This window comes from Protobothrops mucrosquamatus, unplaced genomic scaffold, assembly GCF_001527695.2.
Source record: "Protobothrops mucrosquamatus isolate PMUCROS unplaced genomic scaffold, P.Mucros_1.0 scaffold78, whole genome shotgun sequence".
Classification (NCBI taxonomy): Eukaryota; Metazoa; Chordata; class Lepidosauria; order Squamata; family Viperidae; genus Protobothrops; species Protobothrops mucrosquamatus.
In genome coordinates, this window is record NW_015386455.1 from 2,589,638 (window position 1) to 2,616,636 (window position 26,999).

The window sequence follows — 26,999 nt, forward strand, 5'->3', positions numbered from 1 at the left end:
ACAGTTTAAACATGAAGAAACCAGAACCTCCCAAACCCTAACCCTGCATAAACTACCTTTAGGGCAAAGGGTGTGTAGCTAAAAGACCGGTGGCCTCTTTATTCTAGCTAAGTCTTATTGACATGGATACTGTTGCCATGGTATATAAAACAGATAACCTAAAACAGTTGGACAAGAGTTGCTGAGATGCTTGCCTCCGTTAATAAAACAGTAAGGGGGGGGGAAGGTTCACTCATGTGTCCAGGAGCCTGGCTGTTGTGCAGAGTTTTATAAATCTCTGTATGTTCCAGAAGTTTCTTGTGATCGTGCTTATGGAATTGATGAGAATTATACTCAAAAATATCAGAGGACCATCAAATTTATACCTATCATTGGCTCATGCAGCACTTGCTTAATTATCTACCAAGTGTGATGGAATGTGCATACCTGGTGAAGAAGGGGCGAGTCTTGGCAAGTGCACTCGTTTCCCAAGGAGGAGTACATAACAGAGAGAAGCCCAAAATAAGAGGTTGTGCAGCCCTGAACTAGATGGGTTCAAGATGATCATACCTTGAATCTCCCAGGGTATATCTATTAGATAAGATTATAGCTTTAGTCTGGCAAGATTTTTTCTATTACATGTAAACAAATAAAAAGTTGGACTCAATTGGATTTCACTCTGTTGTTTTGGGCCTTGGGCTTGACAATAAGGAACAATATTGTTTTCAGGTAGTAAAGAAGTCTCCCAGCCACTCCTGGTGAGAAGCCCTAGCAGTTTTAAACTTTGAACAATCTGCACATATAACTCAGAAATATTTAACGTGCACAAAACAAAACATATGAGTGCCTCATAGCTTCTCTATATAATTTTGCAACAAAAGAATTTCTTTGTGAACAGCCAGCAGAATAGTTTTGATTTCTGGGACCCCCTTCTCTTTTGCATATGATGACAGTCTTGCTAGCTAAACCACAACTATTTTCTTCCTATTCTGTCTCATAGAGCTTGTTTTGCTGCTCCTGATTCCAAACCTTATGCCCTAGGCCTAGTCAATGCACCTTTACAACAGTTCTGGCTTCCTTACTTTTATCACTCGCTTTGTATGACAAAAGCTATTTCCATTGTTTGAGAAGATTTGTGCCCTTGTGCTCCATGCTACCCCTTCTTCCCCTTTGTTGGGTAATTAGAGCAATGATTTCCCATCAACTCCTAGTTGGACCACTCCTGTAGACAGCCTTGTAGTGAAAGGCTCTGTTGTTGACATCCTATGTTAAATGTTGGTAGGTGGATTGAACAATGCACAAAGGTGTCTCCATCACTTCCTAAATATTATCCTAAGACTACTGCTATGTAGCCCATAACTGGCATGAGCTTCCAGTATGGCCATGGATGCTGGCACTTTTCCCTTCTTTCCCATGGCATTCTTCCTCCTCTTTTATGTCTGTGACATGAATGAACAGGATATGGTGCACATTATTTATCACATGGTATAGGTCAAATAGAATTGATGCATAAGACTGCTGTATCAGGTGGAAATTGTATGCTCGCTGCAATCCCTGTGTTCTCAGCAAATGTGCATCATTTCTGTCTTTCTGCAGTGAAGTATCAGATGAGAGAGCTCCAATGCTTTTAATCAGGTATTCATTGCCCCTTTGCAAGCCACCTGTAAGAGAAATCAGTTAGTGTGTATACAATATTTAAGCAAGGTAACAATGTAGTTCTACAATGATGGAGGGGTACAAAGAAAGGAACTAAAAAACTAAATTGAAAAGAGTTTATATATACCGCTGAAGCTCTCTTTCCGTCTCTCTAGCTCCAAAATCTTGCATCTCATATGGTTCCATGAATAAAATCTTTATAGTGTCAAGTTCATTAATAATTGAAATCCATTACATAATGTATCTTTTTATTGTTTTACTATTTACTATGTTTGCATCAGAAGCTTTCTATTAACCACACATTTTTCTATTACTGTATAAAAATATAAAATAAATAATTCTACAAAGGCAGCATACTAATCTAATTTTAAAATTAAGAATCATAGGTACGGCCAGAGGTAGAATGGTAAACTGTATAAGCTATTCATCATCATCCTAATTCTGGCAGGAAAGAAAATATGTATCCAGAGAAAAGGAAATTATTAAAAATACAACTCCATTCCAGGTAAAAGAAAATTTATTTTATCTAGAATCATTGAGAAGACACATAATACGCTCTCCAATCCATCCAGATGCTATTTTCATTCACATTCTGAACTCGGCAAATACTGCTATGCAAACATGGTGTCGAACACATCAAATGGGGTCTAGTATAAATTCTGTAGTAGAATCTATGGGAACTTACAGCTTTGTCTTTATAAGCTTACATTATCTAATATGCAGATTAGCTCTCCCAAACAGGAGTTCTCTGTCCCAGACGCTCCAGGAGAATCTTAGGTATTACAAAGTGATCAGCTGAACAAAGTTTCATGCAAGAAAACGTAACCAGAACTCCTATGCTACAGAGTAATAGGGAAAAGATGCTTGCTGACTTTCTTCCTCAATAGGCGATACAGATTTGGAAATGTCCAAACTCAAGCTTCCAGGGGTGTTGGGCTATAATTCCCATCATGTCTAGCCAAGGTGTTTGTACTTCTATAAATCTAGAGGGGACTTTCCCAGATCCAAGATAGTTCAACTTTATCCTGCCCTCACTTTATGAAAGCAGAAAAGCTCAACAAGATTATGAGAGAAGCCCAATAGGGCAAGTTGACTAACATCATTGTTACGTGGCAATTTGCTGTTAGTTTGCCTAGTGGAACAATTTAAAAATCTTAAATCTATTGAGTTAGCAGGGAGAAAAAGGCTAATCAGGCATGCTGACATAGCCCTGATATAAATACAGGAAGTCTACACTCATATTACCTTTTCTAGACTGTTGTTATGGAATCTACAAACCCGAAGGTAATCCAAGCAGTCTGTGGGGTGGCACACTTGGGGAAGAAAAATGTGCAATTAGAAATATATATATATATATACAGAATGAACTAACTTTATGTGATTTATCTAATTTTTCCTTTTTAGTGCACCTTTGAGCAATTGAAACTTTTCAAAGGCTATGAAGGCCTAACATCTGCTTAGAATACTGAAATGAGATTGATACAAAGGAATATAACAGAACTTGCTCATCCTGAAAACGTGACTTTTGATATTTCACAACAACTTATTGTTGTTTTTCTGTGATTCTTTATATATACATAATACATAAAGAAATATACCTGAACTGGAATACTCTAAAAAGGGAACAAATAGAACAAATGTCTTAGAAAATTTTGAAACCAATTTTCCTACTGTGGCAAACTCTTGACTTGCATGGGTGATGCATTGACTGGAATGGGCAGATTATGGACTTCAGATGGGAAACCCTCCAGTTGTGGCCATATGGGGAAGCCACTTTGAGAAGGAATAACTGGTGCTCCTAAAGATGTGTAGTGATGATGATGATGTACAGTTGATGGTTGTGATTTCTCCACTCTTACTGGAACAGGAGCAGTAAGCTGCAGATAAATTTAAAAAGATCAGGATAATATATTAAATACATCAAGTCAAATGATTTAGTGATTCCGATACTGATTTGAAGCTTATGGTTTAAAATCCATTTTTTCTCTTTTGTTTCAGACTCACAAAATACATTAATGAATCAGTGACAAACTTACTTCCCATCATAACAAATTCCACTGAGGGAGAGGCAACCTTTCATGTTGCAAAAAGCACAAAACATTTCACTCTATGTTTTCAGCTCTTTTGATTGGAAATGCTAACATATATTTGAAGTTTGCCAAAACTATTATACGTCTGCATGCAGTTCAAAGAAGTAACTTCAGTACTGAAATGTTTAAGCATTGTAAAGCATAGGTTTCAAATTGGAAAAAAAGGAGGAAAAAAGGGTCAGATACAGGGGAGATTGCCTAAAAAAATTGCTAATCCCCCCTCTCCCCTCCACACACAGCAGAGAGAATGGAGTGGAAGGGATTATAAGAAGTAAGCAGCACACAATGGGGTATACAGCAGGCGGTTTATGTAGTACACTCGTGACTCCTAGTGCCAGTGCATTCCTTTTGATGTAATTCCCCATAATGTGCCTTCTTACTTACTCACTTATAATCCCTTCTTCTCCAATGAATGTAACTAAAAACATGAATTCCCTTCTTGCTAATTATCCCAGTGTCGGGCTGAGCATTTAAGAGGTGGGAGAGTGGGGAAAAGAAAAGCGTAGTCCTGGTTGTGTGATTTGCCAGTTAGCCACTATTCTGCTTAATGACAGAGCTGCCAGTCCTAATTGTGGTCCTTAAATGAGAATTACCTGTACACTATAATTAAGAATCTTAATTTGAATGACCCTGACCATTAAAATGATTAGCACACATAAATTTACAGATATGATTCAACTAAATATTATTACTGAAAGTCCTTTAAAAACATAGTTACCTGTTGTCCGTGTTGAAGCATCGGAACCCCATACCCACTAGTTGGTGAATATGTCAGTGGTAAAGATTTCAGCATCATGTTCTGCATAATGATTTGGTGCATCTGTGCATTTTGCATTAGCATCATTTCTACCATATCTATAAAGGATAAAGGACAATTTAAGCCCACCCTATGGTTATAATGGAGAACATAATGTAATCCAAATGGTGAAGTACAGCCTTTTGAACAGCATAATCTCTTAGATTAATACCTTTTTTTAAAGCAACCAGCCTAGTGTTAGCTGAGCTGCAAAATTTATATTTTAAAAGTAGGAAAAATAACACATGTTAAGAACTTGAATATGTTACACAATGGACGTACTACATATGTACACAGTGTGCCTCAACAAAGAAGGAAATAATTAGTTCAATAATTCCTTTAAGTTTAAAGTCTATAAATGATTCAAAGACTCTGAAGTTTGCTAAGGAAAGAACATTATAAGTATTTCAATTGAATGAAAAAAATCAAGGTTCCTAACTACTTGCCTACATTATATCAGAGTAATATTAGTTTAGTAGCGCTCTGTATTTAGAGTGTGTAGAGTGCTCAAGTATCATCTTTTGTAGCTCCTTAAAGCAGCCACATCTTTGCCCACATTTTCTCAGCTATTCTCTAGACCTGTACTGGGATCCCAGGAAAATATGGCATTGCAGAAGCTGAAGACAACTGCCCCGTGCATGCTATTGTGGTAGCCAATTTGATCTAGTGGTTAAGATATTAGGCTAGAAAGCAAGAGCAAGTGAGTTCAAATCCTGCCTTGGCCAGGAAAGCCAGCTGGGTAGCCTGTAATTCTCTCAAACCAGCCCACCTCACAGGATTGTCATTGTGGGGAAAACAGGAGGAAGGTTTGTTGAATATGTTCATGCCTTGAGGTATGTAAAAATAATAAAGGCAGGAAATAAATACATTCTCAAAGGCACCATTCTGCCTTCTGTTGCTTATGCCTGCCATTTTTATGCTGTTGATCCTTCCTGCAGACACCCTTGCCAGTATGATAAAGTTGTCAGGGAAAGTGCCATGAATGGTTTTATTTCTTTTCAATGCTACACTAGTCAGTTGTGTGACTAAATCTTTTCTGTCCCTTTATTTATTTGCATTGTCTGATTGTAATTTAAGATTAGCACTTGTATTGTATGCAGATCTAGATTTCCTGTCACTTGGTGCCGTTATCTTATCCACAAGTCCTTGGTTTGTTGCATGTATTAAATTTACCCAGTATATAACACACACACACACAGAGAAGTTATTACAGTAAAGGGCAAAGTAAGCTCCTCTTATTCTACCAGACTAATTCTAAAAAGAATCTTTCCATAGCTATCTTTACTTTTTAAATTGCATCCCCAAACCTTATAAGTGGGAAAATTAAAAGAGAATATTTGACACTCTCTATGGCATTTTATTTAAAAGTTGAGACCCAATTTAGTCTAGTGGTTAAGGCACCAGGTTAGAAACTGGCAGACTGTGAGTTCCAGTCCCCAAAGCCAGCTGAGTGATCTTGGGCCAGTCATTCTCTCTCAGCCCTGGGAAGAAGGCAAGGACAAAGCACTTCTGAAAAACTTTGCCAAGAAAATTGCAGGGGCTTGTTCAGACAGTGTCCAAGAATCGAACACAATTGAAGGAAAAAATCTTGTTAGTCTCCCTGAATCCAACTGATCCTACTCTTGAATTTGGGTACATAGATGGGAGCCATATCAACAATCCCATCCATGTTCTGCCCAATGGACTTAATTCTGAGTCAATTTGCATAGAGTTGTAGCTCTGCAGCATACTATAATCTTAGATATATTTCCTAGGACTTGAAGTTAGTTCTACTATATTAAATGAGAGTTATTCCTACATAGTGTACACATAGTTATAGTTTTTGAGCACAAATACCTTCTTTAATACTCCCAGATCTAGGTACTGAAAAGGACTGTGGAGATGGAATCTGTGTAATGAGTGGTGGCTGATATGAAGGTATTTGTTGAATTATGGTTGCTGGTTGCTGTGGTAACTTGCAAAAGAAAAAAGATGGAAAAAGAATAGTTAAAGAATAAACCGTAGCTCCATTCTTATATCGGTAGCTGAATTAAGTTAATAGACAACATATTAAACAATTAAAATGTTATACTTACATAGAATTCACTGAGCAAACCAACAGTGAAAGCTAAGAAGAGTTTAATGAAGAAAAGAGAGGCCAGCAAAGCTGTATGTTCTGAAGAATTGTATGCTGATTCGTGAACATTGAAAAGATCATCACAGAAGAAAATCATTACAAAGTGGGAAATTAAATTAGATTTAACAATAGAGGAAGAAATACAACACAAGCGTTTTAAATATAACTTATTTGTATTTCGTCTTCTATGTTGATAGCTGTCCAGAGTAGCATTTGTAGCAGCCATATAAATTGATTTGATAATATGTAATATAACATAACAACATAAAATAACAATATACATGTTTATGTGTTTTCTTCTATTAAAAATGACAGATGGTCATGATTGATACAATTCTAAGAGTTGTATCTAAGGTTTTGGGATCTCAAATTATGCTACTCAAATTGAATGTACCAATGGTAAAATGCTTTAATGTATACACTGTTGGACCATTCACCAATTAATATGAGGTGTCATCTTCAACTTAATTTGTTAAAGTTAAAGTAATTTGTTAAGTTTTAGTTCATCAGGAATTGCCATTTGATCACGGCACAACAAAGTAATTTGGCCTACTTGATATGCAGAAATCTGCATAGCCTAATATGCAGAAATTAGATAGTGAATATCTTACAGTTTTCATTAACATCTGCAATCAAGTTGCTAGTTATAAAATCTGGAACCAACCCTATTCCAATAATATCCCAAGAGATCTTATGAAATCATGATGTACTGATGAAATAATGTTCCAGACTTGTCACATAATGAAGTTGGTTTTGCTTGAATTAGTTTGATGGTTTTTTTTATTCCTCCTTGAAATAAAGCAGAAAACACGTACTGTTTGCTGGATAATTCTTGGTTGTTGAGGTATAGGGAGAGGGGGAGGGGGAGGAGGAGGAGGAGGAGGAGGAAGAGGAAGAGGAGGAGGAGAAGGAGGAGGAAGAGGAATTTGGTAGATATGATGTGGCTTCAAGGGCTTTTTATGAATTCTGGGTAAACCTTGTGGTACTGAAAGTTCTTCCAAAAGATTTTGTTCCTATAATACAAAGTATAGTTTTTCTAAACTCATATATTTGCTTAAAGAAAACCAACCTGTAACAAGACAGAAGCTGAAGACATTTCCAGTATATAATCTTTTCTTGCTAAAGACATTAGCAAAAAAATGAACATTAAACTTTTCATTAATTGTACTCAACATATTGGACGGAAATAGATGAGATACTGCATAACTCCACCTCCCAATTTTATTAAACTTTAAAAGTGCTATAAGAGATTTTCCTTTTCAAAAAAAGAATCATGATGCAAAAAAATGGGTTTTCTTACCTCCCCTCCAAAATGTATCTACTCAAAATTACTTTGCTTTTCCCTAGAATTTTTACTTTTCTTAAATTTTCACTACACCTTATCTAAACTAAAAATATTAGCTGGCAAAGAACTAAACTACTCTATGTTAACATTGTATTAACATAGTAAAAATGAGCAAAAGGAAGCATATTTTATTCCATTTTTTAAAAAAGAAAATGATAAGAATTAGGGATATCATACTCTGAGCTGCTGTAGAAGATATTTCCTTCTTCTCAGTGCACTTTGTAAGGCGTAGCCATAATTGTCATAATTTCCTGCAAAAAAATGTGGGTAACATTAATATGGGAGCAGAGGGACCGGAAAGGCTCTAATTCTCCCCAGAACCCCATTTAGATTATTCTCCCATTTGTAAACTGTCGCTGCTTCGTCTTGGCTGCTGGGAAAGCTCCAAAGGTTCTGTCACATATGGTGATGCCCTACAGACTGTAGCAGGAGGGGATAATAACATCTCCAGTCACTTGCATCCATCCTTTCATGGTAGGAAGTTATAGCCACTGTAAAAATTGCTGGAAACAGGATGTTCTTTTCTTCTGTCATCCCCAACACCCTCCTTAAAAGAAGTCAAAGCAGCTACTGCAAATCTGCACAATTCAAAAATGTATCACTCTGCTTAAAGAAGATCTTGAAGCTGACATTTGAAGCCCATAGAGAAAGAACTGGGAAAGGAGGGTCATATTTTTTGGCGAGGGCTTCTTCAACTCAAAGCCAATCCACGTTTGTTATTTATTTATTTAACAATATTTGTAATCTATCCCAGATATGATGGTCTCGGAGCAGTTAATAATAAATTATAAACACATTAAACAGATAATAAAAAGTAATAAAAACAATATACAGTATATCAACATACTAAGAAAGAGGTAAGTACTGCTACATGGAGATTTCAGTTTAATGGCACAGGACAGCTCTACAAGTAGATATGCACAGACTTTCAATCCTAGTGAGGGAAGTTAGCCCAGAGAAGGAAATATTAAAAGGGCAGGATAATATATTTTTCCCCAAAAGGATTTTCAAAAGCATTTTTTGAAAAGCAGAAACCAAACCTGGCCCCAAATCTATCTCTCTGCCCCAAGCAGTAGCCAGCTCTATACAAATGCAGATGTAAAACCATCAGGAAAGTTGGAACCAGGGAACTCAAGAAGACAAAGAAACTCTTAAGAGTCATTAGCCCAGCTCCAGGGAAGCAGGAGATGACTTTTGGAACATAATAGGACTGAACCACAGATACTAAGGCCTAGAAAAGCACTCAGATTCAGTTCAAAGTTCATGCCACAGGAAGAGGAAACTATTTCAAACAAAAAGCTAGAGAGGGTATAAAAAGCTACTGCCCATGTGCTCAGCCCTTCTCTCCTCTGCTCTTTCCTGCAAGAACCATCTTTCTGCTTCTTCAATAAACTATAACCATCTTCCCAAAGCAGTCGCCATGTTGCTTATTTATTCCCGGCTTGGATGAACCAGGATGAAGACTTACTTCTAACACTAGATTAATGCTTTTGTTAACATTCTGATAGTTTTAACTTTCATCCTCCTCATGTGTAGCAATTAATTAGGTAACCTAATTAATACAAATAAACACAAATAAAATAACATAAAGCTTTGTGTGATAAAAGATTTTTAGGCAGATATTAAATCCAGATGGGATTAATTCTGCAGAGTTCTTGACATCTTACTTAATTCCAGTACAAATATGCTTTAATTGCTTACTTGTAGAGACGGGTGAGTCAGAGTCATCCAAGTTTTCATGTTCATTTTCTAATTTCTACGGAACAATATAACAGGATTCTTTTTTAAAAAAAAATCTGTAACTTCTCACATTAATTTTAACATGTTTTTTTCATAATAATAAAAAGGAATCAGCAGGAAATAATCAAACTTTAGATAAACCTTGAATTACGTAGAACTCAATTTGCTATTGTGCAGCATAAAGGTAGACATCTCTCTTGGACTGATAGCACCAATGTCCTCTGACATCCATTTTCTTTCTTGTGAACTTGCTTTACATCTTAACACTAGCTAGCAATCAGCATAATATTGTCCTTAGCTGCACCAGTGTAAAAGCAGGGTTTCCTCCACTATATTAGCACATTTCTTGAGCAGCTTTCAAGTATATAGAATCTGTGTAATTTTGTCACTTGGTGCCTTCAAAGCAGTTTAGGGAACACAGGCAATAAAAGCAGGATATGGCTTGCAATAAGGACAGTAATGTTTATGACAGTAGGGCTTTCTGATAGGCAGGCAGGACTTCAAGACAAGTTGGGGAAAGGCCCAAAGGATCAGGAACGCTTGATTAAAGATACACTTTTATGCATACATAGCATTCTTGACATGTTCAGTATGACACAGCTAACAGCTATCTGTATTGCAAAATCTCCATTTTAATTGATAGGTTTTTTTCCATCCTTTTTTGCCCTATTAGTGGATAGTTAATGCTTGGATATCATTGTAGAAAAGTCAGCTTACCTTTTCAAGGAGTTTGAGCTTCAGACGGGTCATGTGATCAGCCACATCAGATTCCATCACTGGGGGAAAATTCCAAGGTAAGTTGTGGGTATTAAGCTACATTATTTTGAATATGGGTTACCTTTCTCTCTCTCCAGCTTTGTTATGAGTTTCCATGTATTTTTTCTTCAGCAAGAGGTTCAGGCTGTGGTTACAGGGAAAACAGAAACTTCTTATACTGTATCATGTCTTTTGCAATGTATACTCAACATGGTTGCTAAGATATTGTTTCACTAGAACAATAGCAATATTTTCTTTAAGGTTGCTGACTCTTCCAGTGCAAGTTCAATGTGCCCAACCCTGTGCGTTGCTAACATTCTTCTCTGAATAACTCTGTTAAGCCTAGGGAATGAGTTAGCTTCACATCTGTTGGTCATAATTTAAACAATATGTATTTCCAAGGATTAGTATTCACCTGGCTCATACAATAATCAGAGAAAGACAAAAAACAAAAACAAAAAAATGGATGAGGCTATCCATTGTGATTCTATAAATTCAAATTTCAACCCAGTGTTTCTCAAACTATAGTTAAAAATATTCCCTGAAATCTCATACTATGACCAATATCTGGCAAGATAAAGCACCAGCTTATGTTCATTAAAAGCATGATTTAAAAAAATCAAAGATAAATAGAATGAAGGTTCTACAGATATGCTGTAGATTAACCTAAAGCAGATTTGATCAATAACAAGTAATAATATATCAAGGTCACTATGATTTAGGTCTCCAGATTTGTTTCAGTGTCTGGCCAATCACAGATAAAATATAAACTAGTCCCAAGCAACAAAATGTACCAATTAATAATTAAAATATTATTGCTTCAAAAACCATTCTATCTCATATGGCCTAAAGTAATTGTTTTTAGCCCAGGATAGCTAATTAAAAATTTATTGTAAAGACAGAGTATGTGAAAAATACTTTCCTACATTATTAATTAGAAATCTAGTCAGCACATTCACATCTGAGATTGTATTTATCCATTACATTTTTTGTGTATATGTGTGTGTGTGCGCGCCTTTGAATCAGTATTGACTCCTAGTGACTGCTTGGATAACCCTGCAGTTTTCTTGCTAATGTGTTTTCAGCAGTGATTTGCCATTGCTTTCTTCCTAGGGCTATGAGGGAGTGACTAGCCCAAGGCCACTCATTTGGCTTTGTGCCTAGGGTGGTACCAGAGCTCACCAGTCTACCAGTTTCTAGCCTAATTCCTTGGGTGGGCAGAAGTCAAAAAAGACTTGAAGGTACATTTCCCCCACTAACTTAAATACAGTACTATATATACACAACCAGGGAAAATATATAGTACTGTATTCATAATCTTTCACCAGCAACATTTAAAAACGTATCTGGAATGATTTCACAAATGTTTAATAACATTTCTCAGTCAGAAATGGTGCTATTCCATTTTTTTTCACCTTTATACAGTTTTCTTAGGTGATGGATCTTCGTATACAAGTTATAACATAGTTTTCAGATAGTGGAGTTTCCACAACAGGGCTTGAATTTTATTCAAAAGAGCCTGGAAAATGCTTGGGATTAGTTATTACAGTCCTCTGGCTTCAGAGACTTCTTATTCAAACACATTGCAATAACTCTAAAAGAGTTTTGTTATGCCCTGAAACTAGTTAATTAACTCTTCCTGTTAGATTATGTGAAGATATGAAATAATGAGAAGATATATGGGTGAACTGAAGGTTATGTTCATCAATTCAATGAAACAGTGTTTAAAACATATTGGTAGTCTGACTTGTAGAAATCATAATTGCCAGTAAGACTGCGAATTCTAGACTTGTTCTAAGCACAAAACTCAGCCAAGAAGGAAACAGCAAACCAGTTCTGAACATCTTGCCCAGGAAAACAAGGAATTGTCTGGAGGGTGGCCAGGAGTCAAAAAACAATTTGAAGATACTTTGCCCCCACTAACTACAGTACTACTGATATACTCTGCCAGGGATGATATATAGTACTGTAATTTCTCCTTGGTTTCATAGCAAAATCCTACTTAAAATTCTGTTTTGACAGATAAAATCAGTTTGCTCACCGATTTTTGCAATAAAAAGTGCTATCAAAAATTTACAATTAGGGCCATTGAAATAGTACTAATAGTATGAACTACTAAACCAGAGACTGCGCAATATGTTCTCCTGGATCAAGTTACGGTCGTGAGTTTTCTTTGGGGAGCCGCCCGCTTGTGTGATACAGAAAAATAAAGAGTTAGAACTCAATTCTTGGAGAGGAAAATTATTAACATTTAATATATTGGAGGAAAGTGAAATACGCCCATTGTAAACTGGGAATCCTTGCAGCTGTGATAGCGAAAAAAATGTAGCGCAATGCGATTCTTTCCAACTCCTAGGATGGCTTACAAAGGTAAAAAATAATATAAACAGAAAACTACTATAGAAACGGCCGTGCCAAAGACTTCCGAGTGCACAGTCGGCAGAAAAAGGCTCGTATGAATTTAGTATATAACTCAGAGGCCGTTCAGACTCCATCTTTTGTATACAGTATTGAGGCCTCTAGACGCGTTGCAATTTCGAAATTTTGAAAATGGAAATCAAAAGAAAGCTTCTCCCCCCCCCAACCCCCCCCCCCGATGACCGAAAAAAAGCTTCGGAGTTCCTAAGTTCTACGTGTGTCACATACACACACACCCCTTCTCCCCATTCGGCGGTTACACGTTCCGGAAGCTCCGCCGCGACCTCAGTTTGGAGCGCCGCGCCTTGCTGCTGACTCCTTATTGGTTCCCGGCGCTCCAATACTTGGCGCCGAGGCTGCTTGGCTTGGGCTTCGCTGGGCACCTGGGGGGGGCGCCGGATGACGTCAAAGGAGCCCATTGGCTGAAAGTTGAAGGCTTCCGCTGGTTGCGCGACCGTTGCTGGCGGATAGTAGTAAGGTCGTTCGTTGGGCATGGAAGGGGGAGATCCTGCAGGAGTTCGAGAGGCTGCTGGCAGCCCCCGCGGTCCTCCCGAGGTGCGTTGCTTTCCGCTGCTCTGTGGCCGGGTGGTCGCAGACGCTTATTTTCCGAGCTGCCTGGGGGGGGGGGGAAGGCTCCATCCTGAGGGTCCGAGGTCTGTGGTGTGCCGGATGAAGAAGGATCCTTCTGGCCGCCTCAGGTGTGAGATACGCCTGTCTGCACGGCGCATGGTTCTTCCCCCTTTAGGGGGTTGCCCGAAGCCCTGGCTCAATATAGTAGCAATTCCCGCATTCTTAGGAGGTTCTGTTTCTTCAACTGGCCTTTCATTCACAAAGGACGATTTCCCCACCTCCCTTTTCCCCATTAGGGGCAGCTGGCAGCTCTTCATCGCTTAAATGTGTGTGGGCGCACTACATCAGTGTTCTGATCCAAACAAGAGATTTGCTTTATTCCTGTTTGTCACAGGCAGATTAACTCCAAAGACGGATTAATATTCAGATTATTTATTCTTCAGGAATCTCTAAACAATAACTCACAGTTAAGAAGAATTCTTTTGAGACACCTATCATAATCTGTCTTGATTTTGTGTAAAAAATTAAAGGTAGATTCACCCCATGTTCGTAGGGAGCAAAGGCATCGTAGCTGTGCCACACAAAAACTTTTCATACTGGCACATAGCCAGGAAATCCTGTCATAAACCATTGAAGTCCGTCCCAATGACTAGTTAAGACATAGAACTGACCAATTAGAACACAGATATAACCATGTAATAACTAAACTACATTTCCCAGAAGCCATCTCTTGAGACAGGATTTAACCCCTTAAATGCTACTTATATATGCTCTGGCCAGATGGTTACATACATATTGGTCCAGCACAATCAGTCTGTCCTGCACCGATAGAAGAATAAATTAATTTTGTGTGTTCTGCTGTTTTTGTTTTTGCATTCTTTGTTTTCAAATGTTTTTAACAATTGTAAACTGCCCAGAGTCACGGGTGGCATATAAATATAATAAGCAAGTATTAAACATTGTAAACAATTATTTTTATTAGAGGTATTTTAGAGGGGAAAGGCCCTGAAATTGGATTAATATACTTTTAATAGTTACAGACTATACTATACTGGCCATAGTGTGTCTGTCCAGTTGCTTATATTACACACAAACCATTATATTCACTGAGTACTTTAAAGCAGTAAATATCAAAAAGCAAGATTTCCTTTAAAAGGAATTTGCTTTAGAAGTTAATGAACTGATTTAGCAGGGATAATCCAGAAAACCAGGGAAATGAAGATAAACATCTTAAAATTAATCTCTTTAACTAAAGAAAAAGGAGTAGTTGAAGTTATAATAAAGATGCTGTAAGATTTCAGAATACTTTGAATCTATAGCAGAATGTTTTACTAACAGATGGGACATAACTTGATGCTAAACATCTAGTTATAGCAAAGAAATATTAAATCTTAGTGTAGTTATGCAAATCATATACAAATCAGACTGTTGTAATCTTGGAGAAAAAAAGTAATTTACACTTTAATAATCCTTACTTATGCTGTTATCAGAAGAGTGAAAGTGTATCTGGATAACTTGGGGATTTCAAATAGAAGTACAACAGTGTGCATTGCTGATCCAATTTATTTAAAATCAGCAGGAAAAATTGCCAACTCCAAACAGTCAAAGCATACAAAGCTGATGAAGAAAATTCAATTTTTTAAAAAAGGATTGTAAATTTAGTTCCGATACTTAAAATAGTCTTGAATCTGGAGTTACTTAATACTTAAGTATATGTTTACTACAGCTGCTGGATCTCAGGGTTATAATAAAAAGCAAATTTAGTTTCCAAACTTGAAATCTGGTTACCATATTAATGTTTTTGTGTATATGTATAAATAATGTAACACATTTTACTTCTCTTTAGATTCAGGAACAAGAACAGAATTATGACATCGGTGAATTTTTTAAGTGTCAAGATGAGAACAAAAATTTACATGCTAAACTGATGGAGGAACAACAGCAATTATTAGAAGACTTGCAACAAAAAATGGAAGCTACGCTTCAAGGGGAGCTGCAGCAAGCTGAGGTACAGTATTCAATAGAATAATAAAGTCCTTGGCTATTGCAGATCTTAAATCCCCACTGATTGCAACTAATAGTGTTTTTAATTTGTGCCATTTATATTGTCAGTATGATGTTATACTCGCATTAGTTATGAAACCAAGCTGTGAGGAAATTGCATGCTGCTCTCAAAACCTCATATAAACCTAATATATCTTCTGTTTTTAGTAGCAGCTTGATTCCAAGGAGTATAGCATTGGAACACTAATATTGTGAGAAACTGATAATAATTATAATAAAGCGTATTTGTTCATATACTGTCTTTTTTAACTTGTAGGTTCCAGATAATCTTAAACTGGAAGTCTTAAGACTAAGTTCAAATAACATATGCACATCTCAGATGGAGCTAATGCAAATGAATCTGACAAAGGAAAAGGAAACTGCCCTAGTGGAGCTCCGTGAAATGCTTAATGATAAGCATGCTCAAGAAATTGCAGTTCTGCAAAGTCGATACCATCTTGAATTGGAATATGTAAACAAACAGAATCAGAAAGAACAGGAAGAAATGGTTTTGAAACATCAACTTCACATGGGTATACAACTTATAGATTCCAACTCTATGATTAATTAGACAGCATTTTTTTTGATGATTTGATTTATTACTGAAGCAATAAATTGGAAGCAAAATGATTCCCAAGTACAGTAATAATGGATCATAGTCATACAGTATATTCAGAGTGAAATTAAATAAAATGAAATAAAAAATGAGTTGCCAGTAAAATTTTAAAAAATTAAAAAATTAAATGAAATTAAAAAATTAAATGTAATAAAAACACTTTGTAATATTCTGACTATTTTGTACAAGCTGAAGGAGGGAATTTTAACAAGAATGATGTGCAAAAATTATACTTTCAAAATTAATGAAGAATGTGCTTTCACTGCCAAATTTTAAAAAATATTCATTTGAACCTGTACGTCAGTTCCATTCTGTTCCATTTCATTTTGCAGATGAAATGAAGGAGAAAATAAGTCTGGAAATGGAGGAGAAACATTTTCACATTTTGGAGGTATTGCATGTAATTTGTTACTTTTATTAAATCACATTTTCTATCTTTTAAAACAGAAGATCTGTTTTAATATTGTTCAGAATCTGATATGAATATGCTAATTAAAAACAGGTTTTATATATATAATTTTGAGATGTCAATAAGGTCTGGGTGTTCTCATTTCTAATGTAGGTTAAACTTCACACTACGGAAGATACCTTGAGCTTATTGTCCATCTTGTGTGGAATCACACAGCAGCAACTCAGTCGCTCATGACTATTGCCTCGCCTGTCTTCATCCTAGCTACTACTTGGGTTATTACATTTTTCAATAGCTTATAGGCTGGCAGTCAGTAACTGGGAACCATTACCATCTGTATAACTCTGGGCTCTTCTGCCTTGGAGTACAGAAAACAACTATTAAAGGCATGGAAGAAACGGTATATGTATGTAAACAGGACAGGGCAACAGTGCTGAGAAGAGTGACAAATGTTGCTGTTTCAGTTCTCTCAAAATACTCTTTATGTTAGAGGCAAGTATAGGAGGGAAAATGCCAGTATCAATCTTCCTAAGGTCACCTAGTTAAGGATATATTCAGAGTTCTGTGTTTCCCTTTAGGAAACAGATTTCAGAGGTGCTCAAAGAATCCTGAGATGATTAGTAAGATGTTAGTGTTTTTGAAAAAAAGGTAGGTTTCATGTCTTGATACAGGCCTTGCAATAGAATCCTATTTAGTTTTTGTGAATTCTTACAGTGCAATAGGTGGGACAGAATAGAAGAGTTACTAAAGTTACAAAGAGTCCAATTTGGAAAAATGTTTTATTAAGGTAAAGGCATTTTAATTATGAAATTTAATTTTCTTTTAGAATCTTAAAAAGGAATGGGCCTTGAATGCAGATGTCAGTTTAAAACATCAGACTGAATTGAAACAAAACTTAACAGCAGAAACTGAGGAATTAAAGAAAAAAATGGAGACGCTCTCTTTTGAAAAAAGACAAGCTGAAAGTAAGCACTTCATTTTGGGAATAATTTTCTCTCCAATATCTCTGTGCTCCCCAGAGAAGTCAAGAAATCAGCAAGATAAAGGATTTTATTGTAGCATTAAAACAAGAAGATGCTTGTTACTGTTTTCAGTACAAATTAGACTTCATTTATTTTGAAGTATATGTTTTTCAAAACTAAAGAATTGGCTTACAAAGTGATGTGAAATTTGTTAAGTCTTAAATAACTAGGAACTAAAAAAGTAATTAACTATCAAAATCAATACTAGATGTTCTATACTAGATAATGTTGCTTTTTTTTTAGTCTCAGGTAATCAAGATTTGCTTAGCCTTCTGCGCTGGTAGGAAAAGTGATAATGTGAGGTTTGCTCCAATCCTTACACTATCACTATCACCTTCTGCCCATAGTTCTAAAGAATCTCCTTTTTCAGTTTTATCCATGTTTTCCCCTGGACACCATGTCCATGTCCTGGACAGTATTTAGTAATGTACCTAGATTTAATATTAAGTATCTTTCCTCCTTTCAAAAAACAGCAGCATTGATTGCAGTGGAGTTTCTGGGTGATAATCTCTACAGAAGCAGGGGCTTGGCTTATAGCAGGGGTGTCAAACTGGCAGCCTGTGGGCCGGATGCATCACACATAGGCCATGCCCACCCCAGTTCCGCAAAGGCAAAAAAACATTGCGATATGTCACGTGACGCAATCGAGTTTGACACCCGTGGCTTATAGCAAAGAATATGTAAGACCTCATAAGCCCATATGCTCAATTGAAAACAAGATATTTAATTTTTTCTGATTGTATTGTTTTGAGTACCCCATGCAGATCTGAATAAGGATAATTAAATATCTATTTAGCGAAGAATATTGAGGAGAGGATTAGCTCTTTATCCTTGGTATTGGGTCAAATCCTCACTTTTGCTCTGTCAATTTTGTTCCAAAGGAATGTAGTATTGTAATGTTCTTTTAAACTTTCTACATTGCAACATAGTCAATTTGAAACTCAGGTGGGGAAAAAAACATGTTTTTATTTCATGCAAATTCCTTGCTAGGGTCATTTTATTATTGTATTTTATGTGACTTGTTTCACTGTTTTTCATTATATTTAATGAATATCAACTGTTACCTGATCTCTTTCATCTCCATATATTTCCATTCTAGAAAAGCTATCCAAGTTTAGATCATTTTGTACCTAAACTGCTAATTATTATCTTTTACAGCTATCCCTTTTGCCTGTTTTTGTTTTTTCCCAAGTGTGGTTCATCTATATGTTATATAGTACTCTATGGAGAAGATGCTTGAAATAGCAATTTCCCATTTCTTTCTATTATATCTATCTATTACACACACACCACAGACAAACATGTAATTCTTTCTATTATATTATAGCCTTTTCTGTTTTTGGATTGCTCCAAAAATTTCAATGATTTGTTTTTTAAAAGTTAAATAAAATTGTACAAATTAAGCAGATCATCAAATTCACTCCTTTTTCCTACATCTCTTCAGAATTCTCTATTTCTGATACCAGAAAAGATAGTTTAAACGAGTCATTTCAAAAGAGGCACTTTATCTCATGGGCAAAAGGTGTTCATTTTGATTTTTATAATTCAAGAATTTTCATAACAGAACTCAACATTATTTTGTAGTGGAACACAAAAATCTAGAAAATAAATACCATCTAGCCATGAAAACACTGCAGAGTGAGCATGAAAAAGAAATGCAAGATATAAAAGAACAAAACAAGAAACAAGTAGAAGAGTGGCAGCAGGAGGTAAATATGCATTATGCACATAGTATTTGATAAAGACAAATCCTTTTGGGAGTCAGTATTGTAAAAAGTTGTGCAGAATTATGCTTTACTGCTACACAAAACCATAAAGTGAAGAAGCATTCTGTCCTTTCTATGTATAAAAATCTGCTGGTCTGACAAAACGTATAAATTCACTTCTCGGTTGCACCTTATTACTATCTATAACAGTGGTCCCTAACCCCTGGTCTGTGGATTGGCACCAGTCCTCAGCATGCTAGAAATCGATCTGCGCAAACAAGTGAAGACCCATCCACGGGATGCAGGCAGCACATGAAACCATGCCCACTCTAGTCTATGGAAAAACCTCTTTCCATGGAACCGGTCCCTGGTGCCCAAAAGGTTGAGGACCACTGGTCTATAAAGTCAAGGAGTTTAAGCTATTTTAGATTCTTTAGAGCTGTGGAAGAAAATATTTTAGCGCTAGTGTTCTTAATAGGTATCTCTATGTACGTGTAAAGCTCCTAGCTCAACTGTAAGGACCTGCTTCAAAACCTCTTCTCAAGAAAGCAGAACTCTTGGAACAGATTCATCCCAAGAGGAACTTTTATTAGGAGAAGTTGACAGCAGGCATAGAAGATAGGATCTGAGGGTTTCCTGCTCAAATCAATAGGTTAAAGGAGCAAAAAGCAAACCCCACCCCAATAGTTCATCCGGTCAGTTCAAACGAGCCAATCCCCCAGTCCGCTGGGCGAACGAGGCTGATAAGACTCCTCTCCCAAGGATGTGAAAATGTTGGGTCTTCGCACCTTCTTTTCCTCAGCGAGAGATATGCCAGATGGCCGGAGGCACATTCCTTTCTCACCCCAGGTTGACATCAAGGGGAGAACAGTTCAAAGAGCAAGCAGATAGAGAAAGGGGAGAGGACAAGTTACATAGCAATTCCCCAAAGACCTCCCCCTCCCCCAGGAGTATGGCAGAACCCGCAGAGGGGGGAAAAACCCATCTAGTAAAATACCACCACCACCAAAAAATGGGTTCTGACATCAACTAGTATCTCAGCAACATTGTGAAATAGTTTTCCATTGTCTTCTGAATTTTATTTAAATTTCCTAATCTGTCGCACTCTGGTATATCCTTGTCTGGTGGTCTCTGCAAGTAATCACTAGGCCTGGCCTTATTTCATTTTTTCAGATAGGTGCCTTGCAAAAATATATTTATTTTTATTGCTTTGATAATTCACAACATAGTTACGATATACAACAAAAACTTGATAGAATCATTGCAAAAGTAGTATGATTTTAAGCATCTGTGTCGGTGATAAATCAGAATCTGATATTTCTTCATATAATAATGGATAAGAAAAAGTATATTTCCACTAACTTTCTATATCTAAAGTATTATCAAATATTAATATTCTTCATTTATGTACTGTACATCTGGTGATCCAAATGAAAGTGGCATTTCTTTCCAATTGATTCTTCAACTTCCTCCTTAATAATAGTTCCACAGTTCATATAGTAACATGTTAATATAAAAACTGACTATGATGTGGTAACTTACTATGACTTCTATAGATACAGAAATTAAAGGCAGAATCAGAAGAAGAAATGTCACAAATTTGGTTACCATTGGATGGCGCACGGGCAAGTCGGCAAGAATTAAGTGGTAGGTTTAAAATTGGGAAATTGTAAATTGTAATTAGAATAGATTTGCTATAATTTAGTGAATGTATTTTGCTTTATGTTTACCAATGTCATATTAAAGGAATGATTTTTTTAGTGTCATATGTATACCTAGAAAAGGAATCATTAATAAGATTCCTTTAAATTATATTATTAACAGCATTTTAAATTATACTTTTAAAAAACCTTTATCTATATTAAAAAGTACAAGTTTTCATACCCTGTATACATAGTGTTTAAGTGCACATTAAAAAATTTAAAGTCAAGTGTCATTACTAACAACAAATCAAGGATTCAGGACTGACTGAGAAGTTTTAAGTTGGTATAGTGCGGTCCGAGGGGACAGAAGGTGAGAGGACCTCAAACGGATTTAAGTACATCATTGGTCAATGTTACTATCTAACCATTTCATCTGCTGCTCTCCCCTTCTCCTTTTGCTTTCAATCTTTCCCAACATCAAGGTCTTTTCCAATGAGTCCTCTCTTCTCATTAGGCAGCCAAAGTATTTGAGCTTCAGCTTCAGCAGCTGTCCTTCCTATAATAATGGTATTTGATCTCTATAGGCCTGAGTGATCTGGAGTCAGGGAGAATCACTGTTTCTCATACACATTTTCCCATTTACTCAAAATCAATCTTTGATAGCCTTGCTTAGTTATGTTTCACCTCTTAAAGAGCACTTGCTTCTGTAATTGCACAAAGCAAAGCTATTCACAAATATTTCCATAGATAGGGAATTCTCCTAAGAAAGTTAATTGGACAGTCTTCACAGAGGGATTAATTGTGGCATTATTTTGATTTACATCAAAAACTTAACTTGATAGAATAGAATCGATGCAAGAAGTATATGGTATTAAGCATTTGTGTCTGTGAGATCCCAAAATCTAGTATTTGTCCAAATAATATGAAAGACCTAAAGTGCAATTCCAGTAACTTTCTATACAGCATCTAAAGGACAGGTAGTATTTGACTCACAACCACAATTGAGCCGAGGATTTCTGTTGCTAAGTGAGACAGTTGTTAAATATGTTTTGCCCCATTTTACAATCTTTTTGCCACAGTTGTTAAGTGAATCACTGCCGTTATTAAGTTAGTAACAAACCTGTTAAGTGAATGGACTTCCCCATTGACTTTGCTTGTCAGATGATCATAAAAAGTGATTACATGACCTTGGGACAGTGCAACTGTCATAAATATGAGTCAACCGTTTGAATTTTGATCATGGGGATACTGCAACGGTTGTAACCGTGAAAAATAGTCCTAAGTCACTTTTTTGTCTCAAAGGTGCTTTTTCACGAGGCAACTGGACTTTTTTTTCTCTTTGAAGATGTTTTGCTTCTCATCCAAGAAATTTCTTTATCTCTGAAGCTTCTTGGATGAGCTGAAGAAGCTACTTGGACGAGAAACAAAACGTCTTCAAAGAGAAAAAAGAAAGTCCAGTTGCCTCGTGAAAAAGCACCTTTGGGACAACCATGACTTTAGTTCTTATTTTGGTCCCATCATTTTGTGCAGTGCAATCTAGCTGTATCGTGGAAAGAAAAAATGTGATTCTTTGCCCAGAAAGCATTGCAGGCCTCTGCCCTGATAAATGAAGAAATGAAAAAAGGACAATTAAAAATGGATGCTGTGTTATCATTTGGGATTTGAGGTGTGTCTGAAAAGCTGACTTGAGTCTTTGTAAACTGAGAGCCATATATGTCTAATGAATAAGATAAAACTACTGTCATATCCATTCCCTATGTAGACCACTGACTTGAGTTGATTAAGCAATCATAGCATCCTGTAAAATTCAGATTGGCAAGATAGAATGAGGATGACTTTATTTATTTCTCATATAATTTTTTTCAATCAGAGGGGCAGCTGAGAAAATCATATAAATTTATAATATGATGCAAACCTATAGATATAAGAGTGTACAGTATCCTACTGAATTCCATGAGATCTTTTGCATAGATGTGCATAGAATGGAAATGCATGTTTTTGTAATGAGATCTCCATGTTCAGAATTAAGTCCCATTGTTTTCAGTAGTGTTTTCAGTAGTATTGAAGCCTTAACAGTATGGGAGTTGCATTTTTTAAAAAAAATATTCAGCTGAATTAATATATTTAAAGTAAACAGTACTATTTTTTTACCCATCAGAACTGAAAATACAGCTGCTTGCTCGTACCTCACATGTGGAAGAACTGGAGTATCTGAAAAAAGATTTTCAACTTAAATGGGATAAAAAAAAGACTGAACATGGAACTGAGTTGGAACAACTAAGGCTTTATTTTGAACAGAAATTAAAGTCTGTGGAAGAAAATTACAGAGAAGAATTAACAATGTTGCATCAGAGATTGCAAGAAGTAAAAGATTATTCCATAGAGGAGGAGATGGAAAAATCTCAAGATACAGAATTTGGGTGAAGCTAATAATTTAATATTGCTATCCTGCTATTGGTTCCACCTCAGTAAGCCTTAAATCCTAGTTTAGGATGAATATAATAATTATCTTAATTTCTTGTTAAAGAAAACTTTTTAGCTAGCTATAGGAAAGGTACTATGACTTCCAGTTTATACAAGAATAACTGTTCAAGTGACTCTTGAGCAGTTATTCCCCTATATTACAGATTTTGGAATATTAGAATTTTACTGAGCACTTAGTGTGAAATGAGTTGTATATTACTAACACTTCTAACTATGATAAATGAACATGAATTAGGAAATCCATACAGCTTTACTTCATGCTCGTATTTTCTTATTTGATTCATCATAGGTTACAATATTGACACATGTGAGAATTATAATTCAGAAAGTTTAAATTATTCTGTTCTTAATATTAACTAAAGTTATTTTTCTGAATTATTCCATATATTTTATACAGCCCTTCTATTGCGCTATTGGAAGAAATGACAGAAAGAGAGAGATTGGAGTTGTTTGAACAGCTAACTCACCAATTGGAGCACTATAAGGTCAGTTACCAAGCAATAAATAGTATTTGAAAGTTATTTAGCTCCTCCATACCACCTGCTATAGTGTAAGATGCCAAGGGTATGATTTACTGAGAACATATCCTTACAGTGGAGTTTCCCACTTGCAGACTGCCTACTACTGAAGTTGGAAAAGAGTGTTCTTGTTTCTGTTTTAAATGGTTAGGTTGAATAGTCAACAGTTGAATTACAGATAGTATTTGACTGATAACTTTGATGGAACTTGCCCATTGAGAGTCAGATGTTGTAATAGCCCTTAAGTAAAGCGTCCATGTGATCACCTCACTTATGATCCCTATCCCTACTCTTCCCAATACAATCATTAAACATGTGCAGGGGAAGCTCTGGGAGGACTAGCACAGCCCATGTGCCAGGCCTCCAGAGGCCTTCCCTACCTGCTAAGGCATCCTGTGCTCTGCTTCCCATCCTTTAGAGTCCCCACAGGCCTTGGGCCTGCTTCCCACCCTATCGGACCCCAGACCCTTCTCACCCCGCATCATTCATCACCACTTAGCTTTCAAAGATCTCCAAAGCTTGGGTTAGGAAAAGAGGGCAAGCCACTCTGTTCCTGAGCCGCCATTTTGGGGGCACCTGTACTGAATTGCAGGCACTCCAAAAATGGCAGCTGCTTCCAGGATCATGTCACATGGCCCAGGAACGGAATGGCCTTCTCTGCTTCCTCAAGCAAGCTGTGGATTACAGTGGATCTTTCCAGAGCAATTAGGGAAGTAGAGCAAACCACTTTCTTCCTGAGCTGTGTTGAATGGCTGAATTGAATTATCTTTGAATTCTCTATTTGTTATTGGACAGGCCTTAGCAATCCATTTTTAACTTAAATGTGATGTGAAAAGTGATTTCCTTCTGCGTGATTAAAATTCTGTGGTTTTGAACTACCCAGCTCAAGGGGAGGTCGGGAGATATTTTATTCACAGGAAAAAAAGAGAAAAAAAATAAATACATCATTTTACCACTTTAAGCTGCTGCAAAGACTTTTTTTTTCAAAAATTTAAATGTCTAAAAACAGAATTTTAATGTTTCTTATGCAATTTTCATCTTCCTTTTTACCTCTTTTTTAAAAAAGATAATTTACTATATGAATTTATCACTTTAAATACTTTACATGTTCTAAAATCAACATTTAACCTTTTTTCCTTGAATTATTTTATTCATTTCTGCATCTTGACTTTGTTTGCATTGATACTCCAGTTGTTAAAACCAATGCTATATTTAACACTTGTTCAGTTCTCATTTTCTTTATGAAGATTTAGATTTCTCAGCCTGATTGTGATGTTGCTAAAATGTCATCTGCATATTGTAGTATAATATTGCACTTTAACCAAGAGTATAAATTGTTGTATAAAATAGTGCAAAACGGTTAAATTAGATAAAATTCAAATTTCTTAGTCTTAATAATACATTTCTCTTACATGTTCACTCTAGGAAGAACTTTGTTCTTTACAATGGCGTTTGAATAAAAAACATTTACACGAGATTGAGTTATTAAGATCTACTCTCACACTCCAGTACCAAGAGAATATTATAAAGCTGAAATTGGAGCTCTCAGATAGATATACTTCTGAAATAGAACAACTGAAAAGGAAACATTGTTTACATCTTGAACAGCTCCGTGCCAAAATTTCAGATGAACACCTCAAAGGTAAAAAGACTGTGTCTCATAAGCAAGCTGGGGATTTTAAATGTCCTGACTTGTAACAGATTTAGAAGAAAAACCTCTAAATGGGCACATTTTATATCAAATGTCAAAGATTATCCACTTAGCCAGTAGTCATATATTGTACAGGAAGAGCTCACTTATTGACTGGCTTGTTCAGCAACCAGTTGAAGTTATGACAATGCTGAAGAAATAATTTTACAACAAGTTCTCCCATTTATGACCTTTGCAGTGTCCCTTGCTCACATGATTGCCATTATAATCATTTTTTGTTGTCCTGTATCTGACCTGTTTTTCTTATTCTTTTCCCCTTGCAGAGTGGAGAGTCCCTGCTCACCCTTTGTAATCCCTTCCTTTGTAATCTCTCCACTGTGCAATGGGAGAAAGGCAACAGGTCAGGTATAGGAAAGATTGCCCACAGAAATTGTTTGGTGTCTTCTTCCACCCTCTGCCCCACCGCCCTCATAGAGCAGATACATTGCTTAAGAAAGGATGGGAGTGATCTTTTGTGTGTGGGGGGGGAGTGACTTTCTGGGGAAACCTATAGGGAAGATTGCAAACAGTGATCACATGATTGCAGCAAGTGTGAGTGGGTTGCCAAATGCCCTAATTACAATCATGTGATCTCAGGTCTGCTGCAACAGTTGTAACTTTGGGCATAGGTTGCAAATCTTTTCATGGTGGTTTGGCCAGGACTACCTGTAGCTGTTAATTATTAAGATTAAATATGTATTTTATAATGAGTATTTTATTTGGGAGCAAACAAAGGTTCCTCAGGCAGTTTGGGGATATAGTACTTTTTATATTGAGATTTTGCTTGCTTAAAAACCTCTGAAGAATTAAAAAGATAAAACACTAATGATTTAAAAACACAGCTAATGGCTTAAATACAGAACTGGCAGAGAATAGTTCTTCCCCATCCTCTGCTATCCTAATGTATTGAGAAATATACAGTATGCCATAATATATTCACCAGCCTCTAAACTTCACAAGATTTTTTGTTGCTGTTATAAATCCTGTAAACTAAAACTGCTGCATAAAACAGTAATTTTGTAAATATATCTTAAAATCTAACAATAATAAATAAATCTTGTATTTACGATTGGTAACCCTTATATCTGTAATGTAGTTACATAAATACATTGAAAAATATATTAAAATATTTTATCATGGTGATTTGATAAACCAGCAACTAAATGGTTGAATTACCTGGTTATATTGTTTAGAGCAATTTTTTTTATTTATTTATTTATTTAATTTAATTTATATCCCGCCCTTCTCCCGACGGGACTCAGGGCGGCTCACAACATATTTAAAACAAAGGCATATATACAATCCCCCCCTGTAAAACCGAATTAAACCAAATTTTAAAGTTGTGTTATTTCGAATTCCTTAAAATGAACCCAGTATAAAATCCTCCCTAGGCCAGGTCCGC

At 36.2% G+C, this 26,999-nt stretch overlaps 2 protein-coding genes across 5 annotated transcripts in view; one reads left to right on the forward strand and one right to left on the reverse strand.

Annotated features, from left to right (window-relative positions):
• Positions 1-1,443: 1,443 nt before the first annotated feature.
• Positions 1,444-10,702, reverse strand: LOC107284297 (uncharacterized protein C21orf58). The gene is made up of 9 exons (XM_015812328.1): positions 10,440-10,702; positions 9,684-9,738; positions 8,160-8,233; positions 7,453-7,650; positions 6,358-6,475; positions 4,444-4,580; positions 3,307-3,512; positions 2,881-2,948; positions 1,444-1,640 (listed from the first exon to the last, which is right to left on the reverse strand). Exons 1-8 carry the CDS (start codon positions 10,494-10,496, stop codon positions 2,906-2,908), a joined length of 888 nt encoding a protein of 295 aa, XP_015667814.1. The 5' UTR covers positions 10,497-10,702; the 3' UTR covers positions 1,444-1,640; positions 2,881-2,905.
• A 2,620-nt stretch (positions 10,703-13,322) lies between these two features.
• PCNT (pericentrin) overlaps positions 13,323-26,999 on the forward strand; it is a 123,257-nt gene continuing 109,580 nt past the window's right edge. For all 4 annotated transcript variants that reach the window (XM_015812329.1, XM_015812333.1, XM_015812332.1 and 1 more), the window contains exons 1-10: positions 13,323-13,451; positions 15,313-15,474; positions 15,787-16,042; positions 16,458-16,516; positions 17,361-17,499; positions 19,141-19,265; positions 20,819-20,909; positions 23,064-23,325; positions 23,787-23,874; positions 25,333-25,549. In XM_015812329.1, the coding sequence (XP_015667815.1) occupies positions 13,389-13,451; positions 15,313-15,474; positions 15,787-16,042; positions 16,458-16,516; positions 17,361-17,499; positions 19,141-19,265; positions 20,819-20,909; positions 23,064-23,325; positions 23,787-23,874; positions 25,333-25,549 (1,462 nt within the window). In that variant the 5' untranslated portion in view covers positions 13,323-13,388. The remainder of the gene's footprint in view (positions 13,452-15,312; positions 15,475-15,786; positions 16,043-16,457; positions 16,517-17,360; positions 17,500-19,140; positions 19,266-20,818; positions 20,910-23,063; positions 23,326-23,786; positions 23,875-25,332; positions 25,550-26,999) is intronic.

Coding starts and splice junctions, on each gene's coding strand:
- LOC107284297 (XM_015812328.1), bottom strand. CDS start 10,496: ATGGAATCTGATGTGGCTGATCACATGACCCGTCTGAAGCTCAAACTC. Junction 4,581..6,357: donor ATCTGGGAGTATTAAAGAAG/GTATTTGTGCTC, acceptor TATCCTTTATAG/ATATGGTAGAAATGATGCTA. Junction 3,513..4,443: donor TGCTTCAACACGGACAACAG/GTAACTATGTTT, acceptor ATTTATCTGCAG/CTTACTGCTCCTGTTCCAGT.